This window comes from Gallinula chloropus (genome assembly GCF_964237585.1).
Source record: "Gallinula chloropus genome assembly, chromosome: 1".
Lineage (NCBI taxonomy): Eukaryota > Metazoa > Chordata > Aves > Gruiformes > Rallidae > Gallinula > Gallinula chloropus.
The window spans coordinates 53898711-53922718 of record NC_140085.1 but is presented as its reverse complement, the minus strand read 5'-3'; the positions used below and the strand labels follow the sequence as shown (position 1 = coordinate 53922718).

The 24008-nt window shown below is 36.5% G+C and overlaps 1 protein-coding gene across 1 annotated transcript in view; it reads left to right on the top strand.

Moving 5' to 3' along the window:
• Window positions 1-24008, top strand: part of CFAP54 (cilia and flagella associated protein 54) — a gene marked incomplete at both ends in the record, with an annotated part of 114264 nt that overhangs the window by 10331 nt on the left and 79925 nt on the right. Inside the window, 17 exons of the mRNA XM_084262396.1 lie at window positions 1642-1813; window positions 2843-2901; window positions 4051-4194; window positions 4609-4722; window positions 4824-4925; window positions 9299-9497; window positions 12659-12754; window positions 13408-13520; window positions 13637-13805; window positions 14405-14490; window positions 16455-16589; window positions 17635-17782; window positions 19974-20032; window positions 20995-21123; window positions 21811-21958; window positions 22722-22799; window positions 22883-23004. Coding sequence (XP_084118522.1) covers window positions 1642-1813; window positions 2843-2901; window positions 4051-4194; window positions 4609-4722; window positions 4824-4925; window positions 9299-9497; window positions 12659-12754; window positions 13408-13520; window positions 13637-13805; window positions 14405-14490; window positions 16455-16589; window positions 17635-17782; window positions 19974-20032; window positions 20995-21123; window positions 21811-21958; window positions 22722-22799; window positions 22883-23004 — 2073 coding nt within the window. The remainder of the gene's footprint in view (window positions 1-1641; window positions 1814-2842; window positions 2902-4050; window positions 4195-4608; window positions 4723-4823; window positions 4926-9298; window positions 9498-12658; window positions 12755-13407; window positions 13521-13636; window positions 13806-14404; window positions 14491-16454; window positions 16590-17634; window positions 17783-19973; window positions 20033-20994; window positions 21124-21810; window positions 21959-22721; window positions 22800-22882; window positions 23005-24008) is intronic.

Genomic DNA, 24008 nt, shown 5'->3' with positions numbered 1-24008 from the left:
CTGCAATTGTAGAATTTTCTGTTTATGATCGAAGAACTGGGCAGAGGACAGGAGAATGAAAACATTGTCATTTGTACAGTAAATTTTCAAAAAGCTCATGGCAGTAAGAAAAAAGCAGGATTGCATTCCTATCAATAGCTTATTTGCCCACTATGAAAAAAAAGTCTGGATACTGAATAGTTCTGTCAGTGCTCTAAGCACTGGGAAGCTGAGTGACCTCTAGTGTATGTTGGCATCCTTTTGTGATAATTGCTTACTGAGAAATGAGCTTGCATTTTATTATTTGTTATTCATGGAAGAAATGGTTTCTGTAGGTATAGGGAGAATGTTAGAAACTTGTCAGATTTTATCTTAAAGAGTGTTTTGTTGAGAAGCTGTATTTTCCATATATGATGGTAGTTTATTTAAAAAGAAACTAATGCAAGTTATTCTGTGATCAAGAACAACAAAATGAAATTGTAGGCATCTCTTGTGTATTGAGCAAATGAAACTCAACTTCCTCTAGTAAGTTAGATTATAAATAGATGTTTAATGATGAAGAAAAGTTTGCTTGTAGCAAATACTGTGATAGAAAATATACTCTCTTTATATTATTTTTTTGTTTTTCAAACAGAGTTCAGCTTCCTAGAAGTAATATGATCAAATACTATGTTAATTAATTTTATTTTGACTTAAACAAACAACCAAACAAATAAATAAACAAACCTGAAGTTCCAGAGATGCTTTGTCCTGTTTTCTGTATCTGCCTAGACTGTGACCAGTCAGTAGTGTTAGGTGTTATCATGAGTCTATGCTAAAATGCCTGTTCTATAACTTGGCCTTTAGACATGGAAATATCTCTAAATTTTCAGATTTGGAATCTATTTTGACAACGATCTCTACAATTGGAAATGGATAAGGATAATGTGTCAAATGATTGCATCTAAAGGCTTGACAGGTTTCTGTGGCTAGCTTTTGTTTTTTAATGTAACACAAAGGAAATCACAGAAATGGAGTTCCAGGACTTGAAACACTCCAAATGCAGTGAATTTACTGCAAAATTTAATATAATTTCAAATATTATCAGGTTAGTAGGCTTTTGAGACGTTAATAGGTACTGACTGGCCGTGTTGCACGTAGCTCGTATGTTGGTTTGTTCAGTGGTTACTGCACTCCAGACAAGACTGAGATCACATCTTGTTAGGTATTACAAGGAAGAGAAGGAACAATGCATCTATACAGGAGAAAAGTAACGAATAAGAGTGAGAAATAAGGTACCTGTGATAGAGATGGAAAAGTAAAGTGCAGAAAAATTAAGACTTGCGCTACTTTACAGAGGACATCTACAGAGGTGCCAGGAGTTAAAGCCAGATTCTTTGAATATCAGTTTAAAGCCTCACTTATCCTTTCTCCCTTCAGCATCTGTAGTGAACTTGGTGCATTTTCATCCTGTGGAGCAGTAGAAACTGACTCAGAGAACCTTATAGTTCTAGTGCTTTCTCCGTATTCCAATCCTTATTTCAATGTCACCCAGATTTTTTTCCCCCCAATATGCTTGATCTTTTAAAACTATTTTATTGTACTTCCTGATGTAAAAACTGACATATGCATCTGTTTTATCTACATATATATTAGTTTTATGTGTGTTTCCATATGTTTTAGTTCCATGCTTTGCAAGAGAGGGATGTTTGCATTTATCAGATGGTTTGCAGCAGTGACAGGAATCTCCAGAGTCAGGAGTCCCTGCAGACTTATTTCAAGGTCTTGTCCTCATTGCGACTCACTATGCAAGCGGCTCTACCTCAGGAGAATTTGTGTTGGCTTATCTACAATGGTAGGTCAGGCTTCCCATTTACATTTATTTGCTAAGAAAACCTATGGAGGGAAAATTTATACACTATTCTTCAATGTCAACCTAAGGGTCATGAATAAATCTTTCATTGTCATCAATCCCAGTAGGTTTTTTTGTAACTTTTCTTTTTTTTTTCTAAAGCAAGGGATTTTCAAGTTGAAGTTTCTACCTAGGATGCTTTTCTCAGGTAGACTATTTTCCCAGTTTCTGAGCATTTTTCTGTAAATTCTTGCAATAGGTTCTGTGCTTCATTACACATTTGACTGATAAGAAAAAAAAAATCTTCCTAATGCTTGCTCAATTCTTGCTTGTGGGGATAATAACACCCATCTAGCTCTGACGGTTGACATTGTGATGCCTTCCGCTGCTGCAGGTGTCCCTTTCTGAACACTGGTACAGACAGAATAGAATTTCCCCCTCCCCCCTCCAAAACTTCAATGTCTTTTATACTTCTAGGGCTGATTTCTGAAAAGCAATTTTGTGACATAGCCTAAATCAAGTAAATTTTTGACAGGATTTTATTTGTAAGTCACGTTGATGCATTTGAAAATTCTATTCACAATCAATTTTCTTCATTTAACTTATCATACTTAATATCACATAATAGTGGTGTTATCTGCTAGTGCAGTGCCATGACAGACTAAAAACATCATGTAAGGTAATGTCGGTGAGGAGAAGTAATATTTTTTTTTAAAGAGACTGGCATTTGGTGTTAAAAGTAAGATTTTTCTCTCTATCAGTTACTTAATAAAAAATCAATAAGAGTATTTTTAAGATTTTATTCTTTTATGATACTGTACTGATATATTTTTAAGCTATTATCATCCAAGAATTGAATGGCTTCATCTTCTCCAATTTAAAAGTAGTTACAGGAAAAAGTTGCTAGCTTATTTTTCAGCCTCTGGAAATGAAAACCCAGATATTAAGAAAAAGTTTCAGTTGATCAGAATAACAAATTTAATGTAGGATTATGGAACTGACCTATTTAAAACTTCTTTTCTTTTTTTGCAGGTACTATTCATATTTACACCATATGCAGACAATTGATGACAAAAGGTCACTCTGCTAAGGTATGGCAAAATAAATAGAAACAATTGAAAAAATCACAGAAGATGGAAAAATGCACCTGTGTTTTACAGAAGACTGTACCCTGATGGCTCTATTTTATTGTCATTGACAATAGGAGCAATCTGTCACAAGGGAATGCAATGTCTAGATTGGGAAATGGCCAGCTTCTAAGCCCTCCTGCCTTTACAACACTGCTCCTTCCTCAGTTGTTGTCTTTGAGATGGGATTTGTTAGGCTCTTTCAGAGGGCTCTAGATCCTTTTTTTTGGAGAAGGGGGCAACTGCGTCAAATCCCACGAATTGGTTTTTTGTTTCATAAAATATGGAAATGTACTGACACCTGGTGGCTAGGTTTTTAGTTGTGAGCACTTGATAACAATGACTTTGCCTTCCCCCTCTGCCCTTTTTATCTACCAATGTGATTTAGCATCTCCTTAAATGTTTTCAGGCTTATACTACACAGAAAACAGCAGAATTGATCATAGGTATTTCAGATTCTTTTAATTCAGACAAAAAGAAAATCCATATATTGACTTAATTTAGGACTAAATTTATCCATGTTTTGTGTACCTCAGGTAACAGTCTACCTGAAGAAAATACAAGGGGAAGATATTGTTCAATCAGTTTAGTAGGACTAATTCGTAATATTAGACTACTGCAATGACTACGTTGGCCCTAAAGTTAAGAGCCAATAGTGTAGTTCTGTGGTTGTGATTTAATCTGTGTGGGTGGTCACCAAAGAAGACAGGAATCCATTGCAAATAAACTTGCTCATCTAGTTGAAAACTAATTTAGAAAAATACTATCACTTGAGCTGAGACAAAGGAGAAGAACTCTCAAGATAAAAGCACATAGGAGAGAAGGGCAGGACCTCTGTCTGGTGGCAAGGCTATAGTGAACTGGGGTGGTTAAGGTAGCTTGGTGACTAAAATATGATGCTTGACCACAGCTTCAGGTGGGGAAAAGACAGTAATATGCAGGAGGAATGCTTTATAGTCAATAAAACATATTAAAAAATAATACAATTTCTGTGACTTTTTTTTCCTCTTTTAATTTGCCCTACCAGGTGAGGATAAATCTTTGTATATATCCTGTAGTATATTTATATAGTTTAAGATGCATTCAGTTTAAAACTGGATTTCTTCAATACAGGTCCTGGAATATTTACTGTGGGCCAGCGTATGTATGGAATCATCCATTCCGCTCCTGTCTGTACATTATTTGACATGGAGAGCCACCCTATATACCGCAGTGTCTCAGTGTTATTTTGATTGTCAAGCTGGGATTCATGGAGAGGTATCCTGATTTACAATGTGCAGCATTTCAGATACAGTCAGATGGGAAATAAATATTTATTTAACTACTCCTGCTCATTATCAGATTGACTGTGTTTAGAGTTCTGCCCATATTCCAGAATTTAACTGTGAAGCGGAGGTGTGATTCCTCACGAGTAATCAATTCAAATTTCAATGCAATAGTACTTTGTAATATAATCATAGCTATAGACTTCTAGCATTAAGTAGTAGCAAGCCCCAATGGATTTATACAAAAGGTATTTTGCAAAGGTTTACTTTTCCTTTTCAATTATTGTTCATGATCTGGCTTTTATTGTTGTTCTTTGCAGTTGTCTGAATTCAAGAATGATATGATTCTAAAACTTAAATGCCAACCTAAAGAATATGACTGTTATTTTTTTAATTCTTTGGACAGGTATTTGCTCGCCGGGGTCTGATTAAAATTGATGAACTGAAGCAATTAGAAAATACTTGTTCTTCACTGGAAAATTCAGAGACAAAAAAGATTTTTAGAGAGGCCACTCTAAAGGTATAATTGTACAATTCATTGTAAACTGGTGGAGTAATTACAATCTCTGAACAGAACACATGAAACAAAACGTCATTGACTTGCTTTTTTCTTTGTGTCAGATGTCAGTAATCATTTTCAAGAGAGCGGTATATGAATCCAGAAGAAAGCCAAAAACCTACTTTCGACCCAAGTTAAGAGCTAGTCTGAAAGAAGCACAAAATGTAAGTCTTAACATTTTGTATAATCCTTCTTTTTGTTTACTTTTTGCATGTGGTGAATATGTGATATAATTCTGCTTAATAGACATGGTGCTATTCACAAGCAGAAAGTTTTATTAAAAGCTTTTTTTTTCTTATTAAAACTCAGAACAAACTTGAAAGGAGGGAAGATGTAGTAACTACTCCTTTAGAAAATATTGATTTTTCTTGCATTTTTTTCCCTTTAGCAATTATGTTAGAAATAAAACTAAGAAAAATCTGTTCAAATTCATACCAAATGTATGGGAGTCCTGAGTTTGCTCTGCTGTGTTAAAGGGCTGTGAAGATAAAGAGGTCCTCTGAAAAAAAGCTTCCATGTTTTTAGATTTTTGTACTTACATTGGAGAACTCTCTTAAGTCTTGAGAAATTGTTTTTGAAGGCCACTTGCTTTTCTGCAAGACATCATGAGTTTGAGAAAGGCATCCGGGATACAAAGTAGCTTTTTAAGGAAGTAATGAATTTGCTCAAAGGTCAGTCTTTTGTGTTCTTTACAGCCAGTGTGAAAAATGAGTGAACCTTTGGGATAAGAATTATAAATAATCAAAGAAAATGCTTTTTTTGTGTGTGTGAGTCCTTTGTCCCTCTTTTGGTCAGTGTGCAGACTTTAATATATCAGACTTCAGTAGTTAAGTTTTTCCTTATGCCATTATGCTACTGTGTGGATGCATATGGAATGGTTGTGCATCTTGCTTAGATCATATGATCTATTTCGGGTCATAGATTGATAGGTCTTTTGAATTCAAGACCTTTCCTAAATGCAGGACATGACAGATGCAATGGAAAGTTCTCCTTTTCGTTGCACTATGCCAAAGAGAACGCTTCTGAGTGGTTATTCCCTCTGTCATGGACAGACAGTTGTTCAGTGTTCCTACTGTTTGCAATACTAATCAGCAAGCTATGAAACCCACACTTATACTGAGTGCCTGCCCACTGGGGTGCTTTGCACCCAGGTAAGCAAGAGGTCATGATCTCTTTGGATTGTTGACACCGTCTTGTGCTAAAAAGCATTATTCTGTGGGATGTTGGTAGCTGATGGTGATACAAATCTACATAGTTATGGAGTAAATGAATTTCTTTTGCAACTGCTTTATTATGAAGAATTACTGTTATTACGGTATTGTAGGAGTAAAGATGTTGGATGTCATTTAGTCCAGCCTCTGACTTGAAGCATAACTTTTGCCAGCAATAGATCAAATAATTTGTGGCTTTGTCTTCAAAACCTGCAATGAAGGAGATTCCCTTGTCAATCTAGATAACCTCTTACTGCACTACTCTCCTAATTAACATACTTTTACTAATGTCCAATTTGCCAGTCATCCCTAATGCGTTCAGACTCATCTGAAGTCATCTGGTGCAGTCACTCCAAAGTTGGAACTGTGGACAATGCTCCTTGTTATCAATTCCCTATGTACCTGTCCTGGTTCTGGCCAGGACAGAATCAGCTTCCCCAAGCAGCCAGCCCAGGTGAGCTGAGTTAGCCAGGGCTGTTTTCCACACCACTTGACATCACAGCCCCATAAAAGGGGCTGATTGGGAAGGGGTGCTTCTGGATGCTTCCAGGGCAGTGTAAGTGTGGCTGGAGCACACTGTGCATTGCTGTCATTGTCTGGTCAATAAGGTACTCTGAGTTATCACTGGGTGTGAGAGTAACTTGCAGTGGGCTGTTACTGTTCTACTTTCATGGTGATGTTGTCAGTAAAATGCCCTTATCCCAATGCATGGAGGCTCTGCCTGTTTCTCCTCCAGGAGTGAACAGTGTGTGGTGCTCAGCCATTGTTTGGGGCTGAACTTCCACAGCACCTCATAATATAACGGCAAAATGAGCAATCTTTTTGCATTTTTGAAAAACAAAAGGAAAGAGATAACACAAAGTGGCGAATCAGATGCTATCTAAAAGAGATTAAAACATTCAGAGCTGAACTAATAGGTTAAATCTGGATTTTTTTTTTTGTTTGTTATTATCTAATTATTTGGGATAATCTACACTTGAAAACATGTACTGCACTAGGTACAGTAAAAGCCAAATAATTTGAAGTAAGAATGATGCATTTTCCTTCTTCAATAATTATTTAATATTGATGGCATAATTTAATTATTTATTTGCCATTAGTCTATACTCTGTGTGTGTGTGGGGGGAGGGTTTAATAAAATTTGCTGCATTAGAAAGACTTATTAGAAGCAACTGAGAGTGCTATTTGATATTTTTATGGTTAATAGTAAAATTATAATGTGTCTATACCAATATCACAGAATCACTAAGGTTGGAAAAAACCTCCCAAGATCATCTAGTCCAACTGTCCCTCTACCACCTTTATTACTAACTAAACCGTGTCCCTAAGTACCTCACCCAGTCTTTCCTTGAACGCCCCAAGGGACGGTGACTACACCACCTCCCTGGGCGACCTGTTCCAATGCCAACTACTCTTTCTGAGAAGAAATTTCTCCTAATTTCTAACCTGAACCTCCCCTGGTGCAACTTGCAGCCATTCCCTCTTGTCCTGTTGCTACTTATCTGCAAGAAGAGGGTGACCCCAGTTCTCCACAACATCTTTTCAGGTAGCTGTAGAGAGCAGTAAGGTCTCCTCTGACCTCCTCTTCTCCAGACTAAACAGACCCAATTCTCTTAGCTGTTCCTTGTAAGACTTGTGTTCCAGACCCTTCACCAGCTTCACTGCCCTTCTCTTGTAGTGAGGGGCCCAAAACTGAACATGTTATATGTAACATGAATGTGTTACAAGTGATTTGATTGTATACAATGGTTCCGTTACATAGGTTATTAATCAAAACTTAAATAAAGCCTATCTGATGGTTCAGGTTTCAAATCATTGCCTTGAATCATAATTAATATTAAGAGTTATGTGGGTCTGTTCCAAACTTCACTTACTGGAAATTTCCCATTATCCAAGACAGGCCCCAAAACTCATTATGTCCAAGTATGTGTGGTTTGCACATACAAAGGTAGTGGTCAGCTTTCTCAGGGTCATCAGATTCTGGAAGACTTGAGTACTTCTGAATGACAACCATCTAAAAACCTTGCTGAACAATTAGGATATTAAGAACTCAGCGTGCTTTCAAACAATATCTGCTTGTCAGGCACCTGCCGTGTTACTAGGAGCCTACGTCTGCCACATAGCAGGAATCTCATATATCTGATCTCCAGAAGCTTGAAAAGTCCACAGTGATTTGTTTTGTTCTGCAGTGTCGGTTTGGGTTTCTGATAAAAATGAATGCCTGAAGTAAACAACAAATTGTTAGAAATGACACTGTTCATAACTCCCCCACCAAGTCTTTTGCTTCTGACATGTGCTGCAGCAGTTTTCGTTACCTTATTTAAGAAGGAATCATACTGAATTTTCACATTTATTTCTGCATGTCTTTTGCAGCTTTACAAGATCTGTTGAAGGATGTAAAATTGGAAAGCACTGTTTTAATAATTATTTCAGAATATTCTGTAGGCTTATTAAGTGTCAAATCTATATAAAAAGATGGGACATTTATTTTCGCCTAGTGTTTTGGCTTTCAAAACAATTTCTTTTTTTAATTATAGAACATGTACAATGTAGTATAACAGGTAGAACAGTTATATTTAGAGCTTAGTCTGGTTTTGTTTGATTAAATGTGCCTAGAAACAGATCTAAAGTGATTTTTTTTTTAAGTGCCAAATAAGTGGAACTGAACAGTTAGTGGATTATGAGCAACATTTTCAAGTACTGTATATCTGATTTACTTGATGCATGGTAGTGGTTAGGTAACCATGCAAACAGAACATTTTAAACTTTAAAAATAAATTTAAATAATCTTAAATTTAAAAATATTTTCTTATATAAATCTCTGATTTCTTAGCTGTCAACAGTGCAAATATATTTGTGTGCATTTTGCCTTGTATTTTTTATTCTATGCTTTTTGAAACATGCAAGTGAGAATATAATATAATAGTGTTTTGCTTTCACTGTGGTGCTGAGCATCCTAATCTTTTTCTGGTTTTCTGCAAAGTGTATAGAACTTATCTTCTTATGGTCAAGTCTGTATCGTTATTAGGAGAGATCTGGGTGTCTAAACTGCGTGGCCTCAATATTCTCACTCATAATTTCTATTGTCTTGTTTTCTGAGTAAAATACCACGTAGCAGTGCGTGTGGTTGCTATGAAACTATGGAGCTTCTTAAGTTCCGTAGCCACTTACCATGAGGCTTTGCTATGCCTTTGAAGCATGAAATTCATAACAACAATATACTTTACAGTAGTTACTTTCTGAAGGTGAACTGTTTTGAAAGAAATCTTGCTTTATTGTAACTTGGCTTATATATCATGAAGCTTACATTACTTTTTCCTACTTAGTTGCCATGGCCTCGTACTACTACTGAACGGCTGCTGACAGAAATGTTTGATGGTGCTGCAGCTCGATTCCTTGCCATCCTGGAAGCTCTGTCTGATAGTAGCAGGCATGTCTTGTGCCCTGCTCCACCCGTTCCTGATGAAACTGAAATACGTGATGTCATCTCAGAGCTATTTTTTGCAGGCCTGGAAATCCTCTCAGGTAACAGCATAAAGCAGCAAAAAGTGTTGATTAGGACCCCGGACCTCCATTTTAGTATTTTCTTTCCTAGTTCATTAATATCGATAGCACCTGTAAAAGCAAGTAGTCTTTCTTGTGTCTTCATAACATTTCAGATACAAATCTGGGCCAATTTCTGTTGTCTGTTGTATCAGTAAAAATCTACAGAAATTTACACATATGTTTTCTCAGCAGGATGGAGTCTACTTTCTTCATATCAGCCCGTATGGTACTGTGCCTTGCATCTGTGGCTAAACCAGTGTTGATAACACACTGGTGTTGTGGCTGTTGTTGAGCAGTGCTAGCACAGCATCAAGGCTGTCTCTCCAACCATTCTCCCCTCAAAGGCCAGTAGGCTGTGGATGGGCAAGAGGGAGGGAGTTGATATAGGTGAGGCAGCTGATCTGAACTCACCAAACAGCTTTCTATATGATATCATACTTAGCAATAAAACCTGTGTCTAAGGGAGAGGATGGAAGCGTATTAGTGCTTAAGGTGTTTGTCTTCTTAACCAGCTGCTGTGCAGCCTGTAGTCCTGCTTTCCAGAAAGTGGCAGGATATCTGCCTCTGGGAAATAGTGAATAAATTATTGAGTTTTGCTTTGCTTGCACATGCATATGGGCTTTCTTGTTAAACTGCCTTTATCTCAACCCACAAGGTTTTCCATCTTATTTTCTCCCCCTTTCCTGTTGAGGGGGAGTGAGTGGTGAAGGTCTAGAACCCAGTCAGGAGCAACCCACCGTGGAACACCACGGTGTTCCAGGTTTTTTTTTTTTCCCCCAACAAAAATGAAATTAGATTTAAAAACTTGAGAAAAAGACTGGACTTGATTCCGTCCCAATTTTTTTGCTAGGATCTGGACTGAATATAGCCAAAGCTATAGAGATACTTTATTAATAAATATTAATATAGAGTCTAAATACAATTCAAAATAATATTTTCCTGATATTATTACAGCTAATTGGAATATAAAAAGTCAAATGCCGTATCATAGAATCATAGAATGGTTTGGGTTGGAAGGGACCTGTTGCAGTTTTGTGAGGTTGTGCTGCTGAGACGGTTTCTTTAAGCAGCAGTTACAGGTTTCTGCCAGCCTCAGTGTAAACTTTGGACAATTCAAGGCCAAAGTCGTGGCCCGAGAGATAGTCAAGCGCCTCTGAGAATCATATATAGGAGAATACAACCTGGAAGCAGCTGCATTTTGCCACTGCAGAAGGGAGTGAGAAGATGTAACGAGCTGTGCAGACACCAAGGCCGGAGAAGGGCAGGGGAGGAGGTGCCCCAGGTGCTGGAGAGAAAGATGCCCCTGCAGCCTGTGGAGAAACCCATGGAAAAGGCCCAGACCCCACCTGCAGCCCGTGGAGAAACTCATGGAAAAGGCTGAAGCCCCACCTGCAGCCCGTGGAGTGGCTCCATGCTGGATGGAACAGGTGGAGACACAGAGAAGACGCTGTGACCCTACATTGGAACAAGCTGCTGCCAGCACTTGCAGCCATGAGGAGAAACAGAGACACAAAGATGAGTGAGAGTGTTTTGCATTGGAACAGATTTGCTGGGGAAGGCTTGGAACCCCGTGGAGGACTGGGATGGAGAGACATTGTGATAAACAGATAAAGCCCTGTGGGAAAGGATTGACATTGGAGAAGTTCATGGAGGACTGTCTCCCGTGGGTGAGACCTCACAGTGCAGCAGGGGGAGGGTGTGGAATGAATGCCCCCCACCCTGTCCAAGAAGGAAACCAACTTGCAAGGGACTCACCGAAGCCCCCATCTCCCAGTCCCTGCCCCCCCCATGCTGCGAATGGGGGGAAGAAGGGAGTGAAATCATGACTAGAGTGAAGTCTGCTAAGAAGGGAGTGGTGGGGAGAGGTAGATGTGTTTTAAGATCTGGAAAAGGAAAACAGCTCATGAAGAAGTAACGGAGAACCCCATTTTTTCCCAGTCCCTGCCCCCCTGTACTGCGAGCAGGGGGAATAAGGGAGCAAGATAATGACTATAGAGAAGTCTCCTTAGAATGGAGGGGTGGGAGGAAGGTGCTACTGAGAACTCCATTTTCCCCATTCTCTGCCCCCCCTGTGCTGCGAACAGGGGGGAAGAAGGGAGCAAAATTCTGACTAGAGTCTGCTAAGAAGGGAGTGGTGGGGGGAAAGTGTTTTAAGATCTGGTCGCACTCCCAACTCCGGTTTTACTGTTCTTTGTAGTGTAGTATAATAAAGTAGGTAGTTTCTCTCTTCTTCACTTTGTGTTGAGTCTTTTTTGCCCATGTCATTGATGACAGAATGATCTCTCCCTGTCCTTATTTTGACTCCTGAGCCTCTTAATATATATTTTCTCCCCTATCCAACTAAGAAGGAGAGTAATAGACTGACTTTGGTGGGTGTCTGGCCTCCAGCCAAGGCTAAACCACCACAGGACCTCAAAGACCATCTAGTTCCAAGCCCTTGCCAGAGGCAGAGACACCCACCACTAGACCAAGTTGCTCAGAGCCCCAACACAACCTAACCTGGGACACTTCCAGGAAGGCATCTACAACTTGTCTGGGCAAAACATTCTGGTGCCTCACCACTATCAACATAAATAATTTTTTCCAAATATCAAACCTCAATCTAACTTCTTTCAGCTTAAAGCCATTACCCCTTGCCCTATTACTCCATGCCATTGTAAATGGTCCCTCTCCAGCTTTCTTGTAGGTCCCCTTCAGGTACTGGAAGGCTGCTAATAAGGTCTCCTCAGAGCCTTCTCTTCTCCAGGCTGAATATGCTGAAGTCTCTCAGTCTATTTTCACAGGAGAGGTGCTGCAGCCCTCTCATCATCTTTGTGGCTCTCCTCTGGACTCACTCCAACAGCTCCATGTCCTCCTTATGTTGGGAGGGCTTAGAGCTGGATGCAGCACTCCTGGTGGGGTCTCATGAGAGCAGAGTAGAGGGAGACAATCCCCTCCCTTGACCTGCTGGTCACACTTCTTTTGATGCAGCCTAGAGTACGGTTGGCTTTCTGCACTATAAATGCCTATTGCTGGCTCATGTTCAGCTTCTAATCCACCAACATCCTTAAGTCTTTCTCAAGACTCTTCTCAATCTGTTCTCTTCCCAGCCTGTATTTGGATTTAGGATAAACTTATTTAATGCATTTTCTGTATTAAAGGTGGAGTGAGCAGTACTAGTATTCAAGAAAGTCCTTGCCCCAGTCATTTTGGTATAATTAATGCATCATCAACCCTTCTGCAGTTGATACTGACAGGTGAGTTAGCTTTGAATTTTCAAAGGATTCTGCATGCAGTGATGCAAATGGTTGCTTGTTGGTAGCAGTTCCACGCACAAAGGGACTGAAGTCTTAGGACTGCAGAATGTATTAGCTTAGCCACTTGCTTGGAGTTCCAGGGAAATCCCTTTTCTGCCTTAGTGTGGCTTGGATAAACTCGAAGAGTGGGAAAATAGACTCCCTATGTGTACATGAATATTCTCTGATGAGAAATGCTCACCTATCTTACAATAAATTTTTAATATTTCTGCTAATTTTTTAAACTGAATTGCTGTGAAGACAACTTGTTATGGGGTGATATCCAGATTTAAGCTCTTTCTGCTACAGAAAGGATTAGGTCCTTGATTTCCTCTACACAGGTACATTAATATCCATAATAGTACAGCCTCTTTGGAATGTAATAGGACATTGCAGATTCATCATTACATTAAAGCAGTATATAAGCATGGAGATTACAGTAAAATAAAGCTATTGTATCTTGTAGAGTAATAAAAAAAACTCCTTCAAGATTATTCTGACTATTCAAAAACTTGTAGTTTTATCTTTGTATTTATCAATAATCAAATTATTGCTTAAATTAAACTTCTGAATATATATATAAAAAACATAAAATATTTTTGTCATCACTGCAGGAGAAAAGGGGGTGTCTGGAGATGCTGCTGTGAAATTTATAAAATTATCTTTCAGCTATGAAGAGTGGGATGTGTTTGACTCTGCTATTGAATATGTCGTTAATTTTCTTCAGGTAATCCAGGTGCTATGTAGATATTCTTTATATAGTCTTTTCCTGTGAGGATAAGGAAGAGTATTCAAAATACATATTTTAAAGACAAATTTCTATTGGTTGTTTCTATCAATCAGGCTCAAGATGATCCAACATGGAAGAAAGCTGAAATGGAGCTCAAACTTCTTACATTGATGCAACCGTTATTATTTCCAGGAAAATGTAAACCTAGTTTTTCTGTTAGTGAAAATGACACCAAAGAAGCCAAGATACCTCATGATTCCAAAAAGAAGCAAGTGTTCAAAAGTGAGTGTTGTTCAGTTACAGCTATGTTTAGATTTCGAAAATTTTAGCTGCAAGAAATATTGTTTATTATGAAAAATCTATTTAATATGGTGCATTTGGTATTCTATGACAAAAGCCAGCAATTGAGAAATTGCAACCTTCTGAATTTTGTCCAGTTTTCATTTGCCACACATGACTTGATATCATTTCCCTCGATTGTGAAATAGGATGTATATTTAACATCATATTATATCCCAAGATGTAAAATGAATGGATGTTTTCAGAGGGGTTTTCAGGAAAAAAGTGAAAGAGACATGTTTGATTTTTTTTTCTCCTTATACTTAATTTTTGTAAAATGTCTTATCATTGAAGCAAGAAAAAGAAAAACTTCTTAAAGCAACTGTAACTTAAAAGTGTGTAACATTCCAAAAAACTGCAGATATCTTGAAAGCTTTCCATTTCCAAAAATAGCAATGGTCACTTTTCACAGAAAGTTAATAAACTTGGAAATATATGTCCTTTTTGTATTTACTATCTGTAAATTTGTATTTATTATCTTCAAACAAAGAATGACATTTTGCCTTTCCTTTTCTTCCTGTTTTTTTTAATATTGAATGTAGAGGGTTCCCTAAAGCACGGAGAGCCTTCTAATGATCTTATGATTTTGGCAACAACAGTGTTTTCCTGTGTCTCCACGTCTAAGCAGGTAGGATTGTATTAGAGACATTTTTTCTGAACAAGCCATGAAATCTGTAATTAATGCATATAATTTAAGACCAAAGGAAAAAAAATGAAATAGAAAAATGAAAAAATTACCCATTGGATGCGATCAATTATATTAATATTTTAATTATTATATTAAAATAAATTATTATAGTAAAATATGAAATATTTGTTTCACTTTTTTAATTGATGCTCTTTACTCAGGCATATAGAAATATAAAAAACTTTAATAGGTATTAAATCCATTAGGAATATCATAAAGCTAAGTGCATGTTTCAGCTAATCAAGTAGAGATCAGATTTCTTAGATTTAGGTGGGCAAATATGCTCAACTGTAGAAAACATTTCTGCAATTTATAGAAATGGAAGCAGTGACCCTAAGGAATGATAATGCCTTTATAGCAGCGATATGTTTGCAATTTAAGATAAATTCACACTGCAAACGAATCAAGCAGCAACAACAGCACAAACAGAAAGAGTGTGATGTTTTGTGATGAGGTCTGTATTACAGAATAATCCCATTATATATATCTGACGGTTTATTCCCAGAGTAACCACTTTTAGTTCACTTGTTCAAACTGAAATTTCCCTTCGTGTGCTACTGTGAGGGAAAAAGAATTACAATGCAATGTCTCCACTAGCATTTGCAGTAAAATAGCTAGTGATCCAAAAGATTAATACAAAATTTTCCTTAGAAAAAATGTGTTCTGCCTAACATGTCATGTTTTAACTGCAAAATTAATTTTAGATATAATTTAAATATTGCCCCAGTTTGAGTATAACTGAGACACACACATTTTTTAGCTTCAGTGTAATATTTCCAGTCAAAATACCCTCCCTGTGAGTTATACTTTTATTTAGCATGATTTAGCTTTGTTTTAGATTGCAGTATGGAGGCAGGTTACCTGGATTTAAACTCTTCTGCTGCTTCTACAGTTTCCCACAAATCTCCTCTCTACCTAATCTGTCTGAGGAAAAAAGGCAAATTCTCCCCTGACTAACAGTGAATTCACTGATAGCGAAGTTACATGATATAGCTGAGCCAGTCTAAAATCTTTCTATCACCAAATGAATGGCACAAGTCATCTCAATTTACTTTTTTTCAGTGGTGTCCCCCCCCTTCTCAATACCCACATTTCTGTAATCTTATGCTCATGCACATAGGAGGTAGTGTAGATATAGCAGGCTTGAATTTCATTTCACCTGAGGTACTAGTCCACCTCTGGTATAAATGACGATAAAGCTGTGTACTGATCCCTAATTACTGTTCAGATGTTTTTAACATGGTGTAGATGTACTCTGTTGCCTTTTAAAATGTGTTAATTAGGAGGTTAACTGAATAGTTTTGAATTTGTTAAATATTCTCTTCAAAAGATCCAGATGTGTTTTAACATTTCTTTCAGTTGTTAGATATTCCACTCCAACCTTTTTTCTAGTTCAGTTGCTCTTCACTGTTCCCTAATCTGAGATGCACCAACAACCTGTGTCAATTGCAAATGAAATCTACTAATTTAGATCTGCAAATATTTAAATGTTGTAATAAAAAAATCCCAAAGTTAATGTAACTGTTAAATTACATCACTACATTCCTAGAATGTGTTGACTATTATCACATTTCACAGATACTTAACTTGCTTGTCTCTCCCATGTAATTTTCATCTCATTGCTTTCCTTGTCTGTGTTACTCTTAAGAGCTTTAAAATAAAAAAAAAAAAGATATATTTTTTTAATAAACCCAACCTTCTAAAACCATTTCTGTGGTCGGGAGAAGAAAAACTTGTGTGGTCTACCAGAAATTACTTAAACTAGTTCTTATGTTTTCAAAATGCTGTCATCCCTTATAGGAAAGTTAAATATGATAATGGTTTACCTTGAAAAATTTGGAGAATGCTAATGTACTGAATATACATACCTATTTCTACAACTATGTTGGTTTTTTTCTTTCCAGAACATCCAACCTGACCAAGAAATACTTGTTGATACAATAACATTTTTGTGGCAGAAGTGCAAAATGGGACTTCAGGAAATCCAGATGAGTGGAAATGACTACTTAGAATATATCCACAAACACAAAGCTTACCAAGTACTCATTATAATGTATTTCTTTTAAAATGAGTGTAGTCTGTTAGACTAAAGACAAGCTTAAATACTGATCTCCAGTCTATTTTCTAAGGCTAAAGTGTAGATAAATCTTCTTCACTGAAAATGTGAATTGTGTTTAAACTTTGAACATTCTGTGCTTCCATATGGCGGTATCCAAATACCACTTAGCCTTTTCCCAGTAAAGTAACCCCATTTCTGCCAGTGGGCCACAATAGAAGCTAAAGAATTTGGGCATGATGTAAGCATTTGGTGTGTTGTGATAGAAAATATCAATATAGTTGAAGAAAGTTCCCTAGATCGATTGAAGAAAGTGAAAACCTTACAGCTTAAGGGAAGGAACATGGGAGTCAACAGGATTTGGCCCACTGGATAGAGTCACTGCCTTATCTTGAACTTTTCCCGGGACTGAGAGGCTCTTAATGAAATGCAGTCTTGAATAATTTACACTAGCTTCTCTGAGCTGCAAGCTGATGCTGACCAAACAGTTTCTGGAGAAGTTAATTTGGTCCTGGTCCTTATAATAAATTTGTTGAGAGCTTCACCAGAAGGTAGCGTACAGTTATGTTCCTCTGTGTGTACAACAAGCGTATTCAGGTCTCTCTTTAAGTGGGAAGATATAGGGACAAATGAGAGGCAAATGATCAAATCTGCTGTAAAGCTTACCAGAGTATATGACAAGGTGTAAAAGTTGTGCTTGCAGAACATTTCTAAATCTTTCCAAAATAATAAAAATAATAATATTCTAAAATTTAAAAAAAGAAGAAGTCGTCTGCTATCTGAAGAGGTAAGGGCTTCAGAACAGCACAAATTTAGCATCTTAGTTTGTGGGCATTCAAAAAAAGAAGTCAAATCCAGGAAAGGATTATGTCATATGTCATTATGGACATAATTATGTGCAGTTTTATGAGTCTTTTAAAACAATTTTGAATACAAAACCCCACCTGCCTCTGTAACACATAAATATCTTACTAAAATTTCTTTTAACTCTGTCCTGATTTTTTTTCTTTTCCCTTCCTCATTTTTAGTGGTTTCATGTACTCTGGATAATAAATGAAGTAGTTCAGAAGAGTGGCATAGCAGACACTAATGTAATGTTTGCAGAGGTAACCTTACATCTCACTGCAATACTAGAAAATGTAGCTGATTCTACAAGTAAATCTGAGGAAAAAGCAGGTAAAGGTTTCAACAAAAATGTACTTGCCTTTAATGAATGACTTCAAAGATTAGAACTTTGGGGAATTGAAATCTAGCTAATATACGTATTTGAAAATTGTTGTAGATGTTATTGAGAATAGAAGAGTAATTTTTTTATCCATAATTAAAGCTAATGAAACCTGATTTTCAAAGGATTTATACCCTATTTCCTTGAATTTCCAGTTCTACTGAAGTATACATTTTGAAACACATCTCTTCTGACTCACCCTACCCAGAGGTCTTCTATATGTCTATTAGCTCCTTCAGGGCAGTCTCAGATCACTCATACATTCTTTGAATATCATCTAGGTAGAAGGCAGTGTGTGTTGCTGCTTGTTTGGAGCTTTCAAGTGCAGCTTTACTAGTGACAAGCCAATGGAAGAGGAAAATATTTAGGTTATACTGAAGCTTTTGCTTATATTAGGCCATTAATTTGTATCTTTTGTCTACACAAGTCTTGATTTTTGTATAGAAATGCAATTGTCTTTGAAATTGAACTTGGCTGACGTGATTAGGATATAATCCATTCACATCAAACAAACTTCCCTACAAAACCAGACTAATGCTGTAAAATAGGAATATTTAGATATACTTTTACAATTATCTGTTGTTGTTTTGGATGTTGTATCTTGGGATATGAATCATATTTCTCATAATTCTTCTGCAGTAACTGGAGAGTAGATTCTAAGGACCCTTTTAGAGTATATCTAAATATATACTCTATATATATGACAATACCTTTTGCTTTTTTGAAAGTAAGAAAACCTTGCAGCAGTACTGTTCCATTTTAAGGTAGAGTAGGTATTGTTTTCTGTGAATGTTGTGAAAATCAGACCATTCTGATGGGGGTTGGATGAATCCTCATTGTAGCATCACTGCTATTCTTTTTCATTTGGTTTAAGTATGTTTATTTGGAGGGGAAAAAATTAATAAATAGGAGCCATTGCTCAAAACAAGATGATACATAGCCAGTCAAGCACATATTTATGCTGATAAGAGTGTTTTTACAGAATGAATGCTGACTGAAAATAGATTTTCTTATTTATGAGAAAGAGACAGGGAACAACCAGAAATAAACAAGCAAAGTGTCACAAAGGGTATAGGAATGACTAGAAGGTTGCCCTTCTGGAAGGACAAAAAATGATTTTGGTGAAGAAAGAACTTTTTGAAAGGCTAGAGCACTGGAAACACTGACACAGAACTGGCTTTGTCTGGTTTTGGCTGCTTACTTCTTGTTTTGGAAAGGGAAACACAATTCTGGGTGCATTCATTATAAAAAATAATAATAATTAAAGCCACCAAAATGAACATTTAAAGAGTGATAATACCCTTTCAAGGAATATTAAATTGAAATTGAAATGAGTCCAAGCATCAGGAACAGTATGGCCAGTAAGAGTAGGTGAAGCCACACCTGGAGTGCTGTCTTCAGTTTTGGACCCCTCACTACAAGAAGGACATCGACATGCATGAGCGTGTCCAGCGAAGAGCTACAAAGCCGGTGAAGGGTTTAGAAGAAACGTCTTATGAGGAGCTGCTGAGGGAGCTGGGACTGTTCAGTCTAGAGAAAAGGAGACTGAGGGGAGACCTCACTGCTCATGGGGGTTGGGCACTTCTCCCTGTTAGCTAGTGACAGAACAAAGGGAAAGGGTCTGAAGTTACATCAGGGGAGGTTTAGGTTGGATATTAGGAAAAAGGTCTTTACTAAAAGGGTTGTAAGATACTGGGACAGGCTGCCAAGGGAGGTGGTTGAGTCACCATCTCTGGAGGTATTTAAAAGAAGAGTAGATGTTGTACTTGGTGACATGGTCTAGTGTTCGATCTAGTAGGGCTGGATAGATGGTTGGACTCCATGATCTTGAAGGTCTTTTCCAACCATAAACATACTATAATTTCATGATTCCACGATCTTTGGCTTGGTTATAACATGGCTATAAAGTATTGTACATTTAAAAATAAGTTATTGGATAATTAGTGTAACTGTACATATGTAGCTATTGTGTTTAAACCCTGAAAAGTTTTTCAAGAAACAATCTGATTACCTCTCCTAGTCAAATACCGAAGAACTGAATTATTGCCAGACTCTTAAGTTAGTACTAGAGCAAGTCGAATGGTACTAACATTTTCTAGCTATATTTCATTTTCTCTTTCTGATTTTCTTCCTATTAAAAAGTAAAGAGAAGTGCCTCTCTCTCTGAAGATGAAACCTGTGATATTCCTGAAATACTGATGGTAATGTTGAATTAATTTTCATTAATAAAACATTTTTGAATATTATAAACTTTTTTCTGCTTGAAGCTTTTTATGCAATTTTGTATTTAGTTTTATAAAGCTGAAATGTTTCATGCACTCATGCTAGTGCAGAGGAAAAAGAAAGTACATTTTTTCAAATGAAATGAAATTTGAAAAGTTTTCTGTCATCATTTATAGTGATCTGTGATATGCAAGTTTTATCTGAATATTTTTTTACACTGCGTTCATACAAATTTCTTCTGTACACTCTTTTTATGCCAGCTTTAAACTGTTTAATAGCACATTATTTAAAGATCTTTGATTAATTTAGGGAAATATTTTGGGTTGTGCTTTTTCTTGTTTTTTTTTTTTTGTAAGGGTGATGTGGAATAGATAGAATATCCTGAGTCCTTGCTTTGTTCACTGTGCTCAGCACTTTACAGAAATGTCCAATCACATAGTTCAAAATTACTTACTAAAACACATGAAGAAGAACAGACATACCTTAGTCTGAGGATCCAGGAATTTTGGCTGTGATAAGCCAGTGCTAACACACATGGAGAAGCTTTAATTCAGTAACAGTCTGCATAGAAGTGGAAAAATCAGTGTTTTCTTAACAACTCTTAATGAAACCCTGAAAAATTGCTTGTGAAAGATACCGTGTTTGTCAACTTAATTCTCTAAGTTTGGTTTCATTCTTCTATAAGTAACTCTTCGAGTTAATATTTTTTTGCTTGAGAGCTGAAGGAAAATCAGTCCTCAATTAATTAAAACGACATGAAATTTAAAATATTGATATAAATATATGAAAACATTGGGACCGGTGCCTACGTAAAGATTATTTAACAGATATTTAAACTGCTAAAAATAATATTTTCCTTTTGGTAGTCCATATTATATCCTTTAATGCTCTTATCTAATAAAACCCCCTGTGTTTTCATTTCCATATGTTTTCATTTCAGAAAAGTCCCTTAGAACAGTTACAAGTTGCTTATGAAAGTCTTGAAAAAGCAATTAATGGAATGAACACATCTCGCTTAATGAGCCTTCTACCAGATGGAAAATCAGTATTTGACAACTGTTGTACAAAGGTAAAGTTTACAAAAAGCTGCACTGAAACAACATCTAGAAATAGTATATTGGATTTTGATGACACAAACTTCAAAGTTTCTTCATATGTAGAAATCTTACTGTTATCAATTGTACCTCATCTTCTTGCTCCATCTAAGAGAAGAATAGAAAAATAACTCTGCATAGTAGAAATAGGATTTTTCTCTTTCAGTAATAATCTACAAACTCTTTTAGGTTTTCTTTTCCATTGTCTTTTGGAAACAATTATAATTTGTAGCTTTCCCCTCTACAATAAAAGTGGAAATCTTTTTCATGTTTATTGCTTGAAACTGTGTGTTAATAAATTATTTTGTGCTGTTGAGAAGAGTTCAGATTTTCTATATATTATCATTCTATGTCAATAAGATTTTGTTTTGTGGGCTGGTAACACAATAAAACAAGGAAACATTTTTCTGCAGTTTCATATTTATTATTAATCCAGTTTCCTACTCCCTCTCAGGTTTCATCTAGCTTTCTTTGTCCATGCTTCCTCTGTCTGGTGATTCTTCTTCCTTCTATGCTTTCTTGAATGACTGCATATTACACAAATATAAAAAAATTTCAGTGTGTGTTAATTTAATGAAATTATAATAGCAATGTCAAGATAAATACAGTAAGCTAAGTACTAAAACTTTGTATTTTCCTAATTGCCACTTCTTATTTATTAGGTGTACTCGAGTGATGAGCATTTGAATTCTGTTTGGGAATGTAATAATGTTAAGACACGAACAGAGAATGGCTTTGTAATGGATTTACACTTAGAACTCATTCAGGCCCAACACCGAGTAGCTGTGAAACTTCTTAAAATGGCACAAGGTAGATTTCAGTAAAGCTAAATGATCCTCATTGCTTGATTGGAGTCCTCTGATAATATATTTTGTAATACTAAGAAATAAAGGAGCATCTACTTTCTGAAGAGAAGCTGATGTTGGGCAGAAAAAATGTACTGAGTTTGAACAATTTAGATGTACCACGTAATACTAATTTCTAACCTCTACTCAACCAATGAGTTAAACCTTGCTAACAGCTGCTAGACAGTTCATTGTAGTATCTCAGTTATTATATTGTTACAGTGTCATTAATGGAGGGATGCTCTGTGGAACTTTTTTCTATAACGCTAATTTTCTCTCTAGCGAATGACTTGAATATTTTATTCAATGGTCTTTGTCATCTGAAGTTCTACTATGAAGGTGTTCTTATCTTTTCTTAGTCAGCAGACATCCCATTCTTGCCAAATGCCTTATGAAAACTCCACTTATTCTCCCATTGGTGGGTTTTCCCTTTTAATTAAAAGCTATTATTGGTATGACACTGCACAGCTCCCCTGTGCACTGCTCCCTATGATCATACAAGATCCCTCTTTTCCTGTGATGTTGGTATAACTGCTAAAGATGTTAGAGCACAAGGGTGGAATTTTTTTCAGCGGCATCATCAGTCCAAGGAATCCTTCTTGAACCAAAGAAAAGAAAATGAGATATAGAGCAGAGCTTTACTACAAAACAATGTATTAACCACTCTCACTGAAATTTTCTCAGTAGCACTATCAGAATGAATAACTCCGCATTTCCTTCCCACATAGGTACTCAAAAGGTTGACAAAAACCTTAAGTCTAGCAAGTCTCATGTGAAAAATAGTAAACATTCCCAGTATTTAACAGGTAAGGATTATTAATTAAGATTCTAAAAGTATAATAAATTGTTGCTGATGTTTAATAAATGTCTTAAAATATCTGTTTTATAGAGGCCATTATAATGAGAAAAATAAAAAAGAATAAGCTATCCAGAGCAATCTTTTTGATGCAAAAGGCTGTACAGAAGTTCCCTAAAGAGTTAACCACTTCTTCCCAAAGGCAGCTACTGGAGGTAATAAAAAGTTATCTTATGGTAAAAAAACATTTTCATGTTTTTTTTCATGTTCTATATAATTAAAACTTGGGTTACTTATTTGTACAAATTTTGCCTTTTGAATCATAGAACATCCAAGAGGTCTATATAGAATTACTCATATATTCTTGTCTTTTCTACTGTACTCAGCGTAATGTGGTATATGTCTGTTCTGCAAAATTGGAAAGCAGGGTTTTATTTTCTTTATGTGAGCAACGTACAAATAACCTTTTCTCATGCAGTAAACCACCAGCCATGTATGGAAGCTTCTGAGTCATAGTGTATACTCATCTGCATCATACTACTCAATTACTTGAGCTACTGTGTACCCTTCATTTTTAAAATTTTCTTTCCAGTTGTTTCATTCTTCCTTCCTGTCCTGTATATCTAGTTGGACATCCAAGTCTTTACAGAATTTGGTAATCTGGTAGTTCTTGTTGGCCAGCTGTAAAATTGAATTAATGTCATTAAGTGGAAGTCTGTGGCAGACACGGGGATAAAATGTGGGGTGTTATAGTGACATTTGGCTTCCTCAACCATAAGATTATTCTTTCTCCATTGCAACACTTAGAAGATAATAAATGTGGCAGTGTTGCAATGGAGAAAGGATAATCTTATGGTTGAGGAAGCCAAATGTCACGCTGTACCTGTCTCAGTCACAACACTATCTTTAACCAACCTAGGAGTGGTTCCATCCTTGCACTAATAAGAAATAGGTCCTCAGAGAAGAATGAGTCTATGTCTCTTTTGTTTAAAAATTGTATCATAGTACAGCTTACCATAAAGAAGTATAATTTTTAAGGAAGCAATGAAGTATCTAACGACTGATTTAAGAAGTTGAATGGTTGTGTGAAGGAAGAAGTCACTCCATATCTTGTTCTTTATCTTATATTTTTCCATAAACTTTTTTTTCACAAGGATAGATTCAACCCTTAAGGGGAAGGGAGTGGTGTGAAATGATGGCTGTGCAAATGGTTAGCTAT